General features: G+C 27.0%; 1 protein-coding gene across 1 annotated transcript; it reads left to right on the forward strand.

Annotated features, from left to right (window-relative positions):
- Positions 1–1,994: 1,994 nt before the first annotated feature.
- Positions 1,995–2,540, forward strand: LOC112597168 (zinc finger BED domain-containing protein 1-like). The gene has a single exon (XM_025343106.1). It carries the CDS (start codon positions 1,995–1,997, stop codon positions 2,538–2,540), a length of 546 nt encoding a protein of 181 aa, XP_025198891.1.
- Positions 2,541–10,105: the final 7,565 nt, after the last annotated feature.

A 10,105-nucleotide genomic window follows, 5' to 3' on the forward strand; every position in this document is an offset into this window, starting at 1 on the left:
GACTTAGATTATCTAACTAAAAACTTCTTCAAGTGATATATCAAAGCTGTTAATACAGAAGGTGATTCACATTGATATCTGCAATTTAATAGAGGTTCTTGTATAATGCTAGAGAAAAATTTCCAAAAGATTAGCGATATTTGACCATTGTTGGCATTAATTTTATTATAATTCATGTTATTTGAATTTGAGTTTTAGATTTTTGTCTTTAAGAATTTCAAAAATATTTTGGGACATATTTATTGAACGGAACTTTATTCATATAAGTATTATAGTCTCTTTGTCTAATTGTTTTAGTTGCTCTTAAATTAGAAAATGGTTGCAATCGGGAAAATTATTAGAATGCTTATAAAGGCTAAAATTGGTATAATTTTCTTTAATGATGCATTTAATTGTGACTAAACCATGAGGAAAATTTGAATTATTAGATATTGAAAAGTTGAACATAATAATAATTTATAATGAAAAATGTTAGAGTAAAATAAATTTATATATTATAATGTATATCGTGAAGCTGAAAATACTTTACAATTATAGCGCTCAGCTGGAGAATAATTTTATTCAATTAGCTTTGTTCCAATTATATAGTATTCACGATACCTTCTAGGATTATTTATATGAAGGTAAGGGAATGAATGGTTATAATGAGAGGGGGTGATAAATCGACATAACAATAGGTAAAGTATTTAAGAAACATGACAGGTGTCTGAGTTTGTTATGACATAATCGAGTAAAACATTATTTTTATTTAAACACTAAATTTGCTTAAAATTAAGAAAGGATAAAATTGTTAAAGAAAAGATTTTGCATTAGAAAAGGCTGCCGAGGGTAAATTAAAATCACCTAATAATAAAATTACATTTAACTATTTAAATATACATACATGATATCAAAATAATATGAAGTATACAAATCTACTGATGAGCTGATAGAAATACACAGAACTAACAATACATATCTTCTCTTATCTAATTTATTAAACAATTAAAATTTCTTGGACAAGAGGATGTATTTAACAACTCTGAATATAATGTATCGACGGAAATAAGAACACCACCTCCTAGAGAGGCTACTAGTATTAGTATTACGGTCACATCTGTAAACATTATAATTTTAAACCCAATTCAGAGGACCATTATTTTGAAAGCCGCTCAGTAAACGCGAATATATCAAATTAGAGTAAGGATTTGACATTTAAGAGTTTATTTTAGATTTAAACCCCGAACATTTTGGTAAAATATCTAACGTAAAATGGAGGGTTTTATTGTTTTGAATAAATATAGTTGGAATACCTTTATATTTTATAATTATATTATCATCATTTCTTCTTTTCGTTTTCAATAGATTTGACATGAATTCATGCTGTTTAGCTGAACTTGAAGAGAAACAGTGTCTGGCCATTTTCGTGATCGTGGAGTTTAGATTGAGAGTAAGACCGAAAAGTATGTCACTGGCATTTGGAAGTGGTAACTTTAAGAGACGAGCAGATTATAGGTTTGCCACGATGTGCTTTAGTATTTGAAGATTTAAACCAGAATCACTAAATAAATTTTTACATGTGACATATCTGATAAGTTTTCAGAATTTTCTAGAATTAAGTTCCGGTAAATTAAAACAATTATATTATTGCTCTAGATTGTAGGTCATATAATCTGTTAATATTTCTATTGATAAGCCAGAACTTGTTTTGCTTAAACGAAACATAATCTGTTCGAGTGTCTAAACGACTATTTAATTGCGTTTCCGGCTTCTAACCTGAGAGTTTGCTTCAAGATTATCAATTTGGAGTTAAGGTCATCTAATTTTTGTACAATGATTTTAGTGTTTTACTTAGCTCATTAGTGCATTAACCATTTATTCTGAGTTGTCTTCAATTCGTTTATTGAGCTTAAAATATCATCCAATTTAGCATCCTATTATTGGGCACTAAGATTATACATTTGTAACAGATAAATTAACGTGATTAATTAATGTTTATTTAATTGATTTATTTAATGTTATTGTTTATTTCTGATATTAAAAAACGGTTTAATCTTGAGTGGGATTCAGAAAGCAGAGTTTCTGCTCGACAAATCGCGTCATTCTTGGATCCAAGATATAAAAATTTGGATCATGAACCCATAATTGCACGAAAAAGCATTCGATCATCCGTTATCAATTTATTAAATAATACTGAAATTGATGCACATAATGTAAATACACGACGCCAACCATCACTTCATAAAAGTGCACTCGAGTTCATCTTCGGTGATGATGTCACCGAAGTCAACGATTTGACGACCGAGTTTCAAAATTATTTAGCTGAACCTCAATTAAAGTTCGATTTGAATCCATTTGATTGGTGGAAATCTAGAGAAGATAAATATCCAGGAATCGGAATACTGGCAAAAAAATATTTATCAATACCCGCCACATCAGTGAGTTCCGAACGATGTTTTTCCACAGCTGGTAACGTGGTAAATTCAAAAAGAACATCATTATTAACAAAAAATGTTAATTTATTGGTTTTCTTATACCAAAATCGAAATTTAATACCATAATATTATTATTATTTATATTATCGTCATACTTAATTATTTATAAATTGTTATTTTTTATATTCATAAAAGTTTCGTCATTATTATGAATAAATTTTCTATAATTTATCAATATATACTATTATAATTAATCCTTAATCTTGTGATAAATCTAATCATTTTGTAACAATTAAGAAATCCATTGAATTATTCAAGTTTGAAATCATTCTTATTTGCATGTTTAATTTAATTAATCATTCTACATTATTTTTGTTTTTAGTTTGTTTGAAAATCGTTGTTATAAATATACAAAATGCTTTTGTTAAATTGTCTCTAGATTTTGTATATCTTTATAAGTAAATTGCATGGCTAATAATAAAGTACGTATGTATTAGAACACTAAGATACGTGATTACATGTATACGTGAATACGTGAATATTCGTGTACACGTGAATAATTACACGTGTACACGGATTTTTTAAATACACGGTTTTATATATTCGGATGTTAATTTCACGTGAATACGTGAACGCGTGTACACGTGAAATAGAGAGCTCTATTCTAGACACGTAAAGAGCACGTGCTTACGTAATTTACTTTAAAAAGTTGTATTATTTAATAAAATAAAATTTTACTTAAATTAACGTATAAATATTTTTATAGACATTAAGTACTTTTAGAAGCTAAACATTTTCAAAATCTCTCTACAAATAAAAATGTAAGTACTTATTAGTATGAATATGAATGATTAAAATAATTGTATTAAAATTAGACTAACAAAAAATAAGTTAATAACTTCTTTAGTTTATTTTAATATTCTTTTACTTATTTATAATAATGTTTATTAATAATCAAATATAATAAAACATTTCATAATTATAAGAAAATTTTAATTTATATTTAGTATAAACTTTGATTAGTGTATCATGTTAACACGTTCTAAAATTTAAATATATATATATATATTAAGATTTTTTCTAATAATTATAAAATGTTTTATTATAGTTGATTATTAAAGGACTATCCTAGGAAAAAATAAATAAAAGCTAAATCGTTAGTATTTGGTGTAATTAAAAATTGCGTTTCATTAAAAATATTATCCGTCACTCCATTCGATCGTTATCGTCGTTTTATAGTGACGTGTGACGTCACAGGTTCCATCGGTCGGCCGTCCGCCTATTTCAATACATGCATTTTCACGACGCGTCTTTATTCATTTATTTATATATTAACTATGTTTAAACATAAGATTTGGCGCCGTGACATTTGCTCGGGTGCGCTTGCGCGGATATCGGCCGGAATCGCCAGCATCGGTTCCGACGACTTTTGTCACCGCCGAGCTTATAAGTTTTCTCTCCGCCGTCGTCCGGTACCTTTGTCGGCGTATCGGTGTGCGCACCCGTTTTTACAACACCGCGTTCAGGGTATGTGTTACACGGTTCTCTCGGGTGTGATAATTACAGTAATAGTGCAATACGTTACGCAAATACGGGGTGCGTCCGACATTTTGAGTATTATAATTATTATAATAATTATTATATTTTATTAACTTGGGCGGAGTTCAACGACCGTCGTCGCCGCCGTCTAAATCGACATTTGTGAAGATATATATAGAACAATCCGGTTTTGTCACCATACTCTACCACAACTGAGTATCCGCGGTATTGTTAACAATATTATTATATTATTATTTCTAAATAATCCTAACATTGTTTAAATTATTAGTGGGTTAATTTCATTATTATTACTGTTATTATTATTTTTTTGATATTGTACCACTACCCAAAGAGACGTCTTTGTTAGGTATGTGAGAATGTTTCTTTTGATATAATATAACAAATATTTATATATTTATAACCTTCCGGTATTATAGCTTAGTTCCCATACACCTCGCGAGTCGTGTCGCAAACTGCACCAGTAAGTGCACACGGCGCTACAAACTTATAATACTCAAAATTAAAAGCGGTTTTCATATTCCAAAAGCTTAGATATTTTCCTATAACTTGATACTAACATCTTCTTGAAATAATAAATATTAAATATAGAAAACGTTTATTTTATCCATAATGTATACATTTTTTTATTTGTTTTTATACCAACACTATTAATAACAATACAAATTACAAACACAGTTTATGGGTTTTCCTAAATACCACTGCAGACTACGTTTTGACTAAATTCGTTTTATTTTGTTATCTGTAATCAATAGTATTACAATTTGTTACATATAATACACTGTATCTTCGCATTCATAATCTGACGTCAAACGTACTGGGTTATAAAATATCTTTAAAACCATATAGTTTTGAGCCAAATATTAATGACATTGATAGATTTGAACCAAATTATTCTATATCCATACGTTTACCGAATGTTTTAAATAAGAAGTTCAAAATTATGAGTAATTTATTTTTCATAACAATTATTTATTTTTAAAATCTTGAATACTTTTTCAATCTCATTTCATCAACATTTGGTTTTGGTATTGAAACTATATTGGTTGGGATTTGCAAATTGTCATCGAATGTACTTGTTTCTGTATTTAAATTATTACCTTTTCTTGCATTAATTTTAATATTTTCAATTATAATATGTCGCCAATTGTTTGATGGATTTTTGTAAAGATTTTTTAATGTATAACGGCTGATTGAATTTGAAAAAACCAACTTATCTCCTACAAGTGTTTTGTTTACATTATAGTTGTGATCGAGAATGGCAATTATCGAACGTAAATACATTCCATTAAACTTAAGGTGTATTCTTTTGGGCATATATTTCAAGCGAACGTTATGGTAGGACTCCAAGCGACCAGTATGTACAAAATGTTTTGCATATTGTAAATCTTTTAACAAATCTTTAACCATAATAATTTTTTTTAAAGCAAAGTAAGACTTACTATTAGGATGTATCCAAAGCTTATTTTTTAAGTCGTCGTTCGTGTTCACATTTTTTTGTCTTACCATTATCTTCCCATTCGTGTATATTACTAATGTGTTTAAGAATTGAAGTGAATTTTTCGACAAGTAATGATCCGTTACCGTTATAAATTTGAGACGAACATCATAAATGATTATTTATGCTCGTTTTCCTTAAATATGCATCTGGATATTTTTTGTCAAGTCCTTTCAATCTTTTTGACAAACTCTTAGACAAATGCCACACATCAAATTTGTGTTAAATTTGAGGATATTTTGTACGTAAAAAATATCGAATACCTTTATGACGATCCGTTAGAAATAGTTCAATATTACAATTTTCATCTTCAATTAATTTATTGAATAACTATTCGCAAGCTTTTCGTTCCAAATCCCCAAAACCCATACTTTTTTGAACTAAATTGAAATCAATAATTTTACTGCTGTGCAAGTCCATTACTGAGTAAGTGCAATATTTTGCGCAGAAACCCGGGGAATCAAATTGCCCATCTCCGGCCAACCATATATTTTTTTCAGAATTTTTCATTTCATTTAAATTGTTTTTTCGGTGTTCACGCCACATATCATTAATTACAGGACCTGTGTGTAAATTAGTAATAAAGTCGTATGTTGTACGCGAAAAAAAGCTACATTTATTGATCGACAAAAAACTGACATTTGAGCAAATAGAATTCCTGAAAAGCAGCTCCAATAACAATATTTCCTTCTGGGTGTTTTCCAGCCTATTTTTGAGAAGTCCATTGAACAGTGTGACCCTCTTCACAAACTGTAGTAATAGACAAAAATGTACCTTGAACATAATGTTTCATAGATATATTTCTTGTTTAACATTCTTGACAGTATTCAAACAAACAAAAATGTTTTCCCAAAATATTATAAAACAAGCATCGTTGTCAATGTTTGATTTTGAAATTAAATCATTATTGTCAAAACATGCATCGATATCGTTTTCATCACTTTCCTCTTCACTAATATCTTCGCATAATTCAAATGATAATTCATTATTAATCTTTATTAAATACTGAGCAACACTTTTACTGCCTAAATCACATTGGACACCAATATCGTTAACATTATCTTTATATTCTCGAATAAAATCTATAGAATTGTGACTTATGTCAAAAGAATGTTCATTTTGCGTTTCCAAAAAGTTTATTTCATCATTAGATTTTTTTATTGGTGTGCTTGATTTTAATGAAGTTAGCGTGAATTGATTTTCTCTTTTTCTATTCTGTCTTTCACGTCTACTTGTAGATGGTAAAGTAAAAAATGGGTCCTCAGATTTTGTTTTGTAAATGGTAGGAAATACATTAGATTTTAATCTGATTATTACTTTTGTGTCTGGCATAAGTTGCTTACGTAATACATCAGACTCATCGAAATCATTATTTTTAAAATGGGATGAACAAATTCTATTATTTTTTCCCAGTGTATAAAATTTTTACGTTTAAAAAAATTAACCCATACCTTGTATCTTTGTGGTGATTTTTCGCGCTTTGGAAACCTGTAAAAGTGGACGTTTTTATTTGTTTCTTTGTGGCTTTAACACGCACAACCGAAAACCGAACACAACATTCTAAGTTTAATAAGAATTATAAAAACAAAAACAAAAAAGGAACTACAGAGTAACTTTTTGCTGTCGAATACGGGTCACATACGAAGTAGATACACAACTGATGTAGTGATGTCTAATAATGAACGAAAAAATATATTTAAAAAAATTGTATTAGTGTACACTGTACAGACAGGGAAACTAAAATATATTATAAAATAATAATAAATAAGATAAGGAGGCAGTCAAAACATTGGAAAGCGGTGGATATTATTTAACATGACCGGCTAGTGAAATATTGTAAAATACTAATAAACGAAAAGATATATAAAAAATAAATACATTAAATGTTTTTTATCTTTAATAGTTCAATATGTATTATTTCAATAGGATATTGGTATCAGATTGTAGGAAAATATCTAAGCTTTTGGAATATAAAAAACCACTTTTAATTTTGAGTATTATAAGTTAATATGTAAATAAATGATTAAAGACGCGTCGTGAAAATGCTTGTATTGAAATATGCAGGCGGCCGACCGATAGAACCTATGACGTCACGCGTCATTTTAAAACGACGATAAGTACAAAACGGAGATAAGGAATGAAAAACTATTATTATCAAAATTCATAATTCTTTTAATTCTACAATATTTGATAAAAACATTTTTTTTTTTAATTTTCCCTTGGATAATAAAATATGATTAAAAACAAGTAAAAGAATATTAAAATAAACTAAAGAGTTTATTACTTTATTTTTTTTGTAAGTCTATTTAATTTTTAGTAAAATCAACATTCCTTTCTAACAAATATAAATTAAAAATATTATATCAAATTTAATCACAAAATTCAGCATTTATGTATATATCAAATTATACATAACGTGTATTATATCTTTGAATATATATTTATATATTTATCCTAGTATTTACACATATTTATAATTTTATTAAATGTTTGATTCAAACTTGATTTTTTTCTCGTATTTTAATAACCAAAAAAATCTCTGATTTCAAAATAAAATGGCAAAAGAATGTATAAACAAACATCAATTATATAAACTTTATTTGCAATTAGAAAGAACGAGGTATCAAAAGTCACGGAAGAAAGAATTAAAAAAGGTAAAAAATTAAATTAATATATCTTACAATAAGAACATATTTAGAAAAAAATATTCTAGTTTAATAACGATAGAAAAATTAGAAGTTGAGCAAAATAAAATTTTAGACGATTATATTTTTTCTAATTATATTTTGAGAAAATGTAATCTGATATACAAAAATACATATTTTTTAGAAAATTTAATAGATTTAGAAAATATAATTTAATATATTCGTAATTATTTTAGTAAAATAGTCGTTATTCCATTAGCTGATTTTTTCTAAATATTATTAAGCTGTTATTATTATGGGCGGTGGTAAACTCTCCCGATTTTTAAAAATAGTAAACTCTCCCGGGTTAATATTATGTTTACCTGAAGTAAATGTGTAAACTCTCCCGGGTCAACTTTATAGTTACCTGTAGGAAGTATATAAGCTTTCCCGAGTCGTTTTAAATGTTATTGCTACACTACGAGTTATCTGTATGTTCTTATTATCAAAAACAATGATTTTAACATTTTTACGTATATTTTGTATTTGTAACTTATATTATTATTATTATTGACTATTTTTAAAAGAAACTTTAATGTATATTGGATTTTTTGAAATTTTATTTTTTATTGTATTTTGACTATAATATCATGTTCGTAGCAGCTAAAGACATTATTTATATTGTTATTATTATATATGATTGACTATTTTTAAACGCAACTTAAATGTATTATAAATTTATTTTATGATTTTTACTAGACCCGGGAGAGTTTACATGTTTCCGTTAGGTAGTACAGGAATAAATCCGGGAAAGTTAACACGTTTCCGTCAGGTAGTACTGGAGTAGACCCGGGAGAGTATACCATCGGGAGAGTTTACAATCGCCCATTATTATTATACAAAAAATTTGATAAGATTTAATAAATATTTATTCATATTATGATTTTAAATTTAACAAAACAAATATAATATTATACCTATTTAAACTTTTATCAAAATACGTAATGAAACGAACAAAATTTAAAATTAACCTAAAAACAAATTGAAAATACCGATTTAAGTTAATCACATAATAATAAATACTATACGAAAATTTCTATTTATATATATACATATTATTAAAATATCCAACTCGAATTATTTAGTATTTTTAAGAAAATTCGAGTTATTTAACAATGTAATACGAAAAATACACCAGTTGAATTCAATTTTACCTCCCTTGATAATCGAGTTATCAACATTTGACTGACTGTGTTTGAATTTTGAATTATGATGTCAAAATCCATTTTAAATTTAAAAGTAATTAATTGACAATTTTTATCTGATACGTAATATCATAAGAATGTTTAAATTACGCAAGTAAGATAATAATGTAAATATTAACCTAAAAGGAAATACATAACACGTGTATCAATACAATACAAGTGTGTTTAAACAGAAACAAAAGTAGTTATTTCACATTGAAACGTTAATTATTGTTGCATTTGTGTTACAGCTATTCTCATTGAATTATAACATTCTTTATAATAAGTTACAAGTTCAATTAATGATAATTCTCTATTTTATTAAATTGGTTACTGTGTAAAACAAATTATAATTTTATAGACGTTATGTACATCTCATTGGCACTTTTATTATGGCTTTGTTTAAAAATAATTCATGGAGAAATTGTTCCATGTCCGATTGGTAATTAACAATATTGTTGAACTGCGTACATAAAAATGTTGAAACTTGTATAAATAGTTAATGAATAAAAACACAAATATATAATATAATATAATTGATTTGCGTTACAATCAAAATCTGTTTTGAAAAATCAAACATTTTTAAAGTGTTTTTAGTTATTAATCGTATTTGACACGGATTCACTTTATTTTTATTTTCATCGAAGTATATGACATGAAGTACCTATAATAAATAATACATTTTTTAGGAGGAGTGACACATGAAGACGTCTGCAAACAACTAAATAAAGGTAATTTACTCATTGAATATATCTAGTTTCTATTTGT

The sequence above is a fragment of the Melanaphis sacchari genome, unplaced genomic scaffold, assembly GCF_002803265.2.
Source record: "Melanaphis sacchari strain LSU unplaced genomic scaffold, SCAv2.0 Contig390_pilon_pilon, whole genome shotgun sequence".
In the NCBI taxonomy this organism is placed as follows: Eukaryota; Metazoa; Arthropoda; class Insecta; order Hemiptera; family Aphididae; genus Melanaphis; species Melanaphis sacchari.

Excerpts from the sequence above, each read along its gene's own strand:
- LOC112597168 (XM_025343106.1), top strand. The coding sequence starts at position 1,995 with ATGTTATTGTTTATTTCTGATATTAAAAAACGGTTTAATCTTGAGTGG.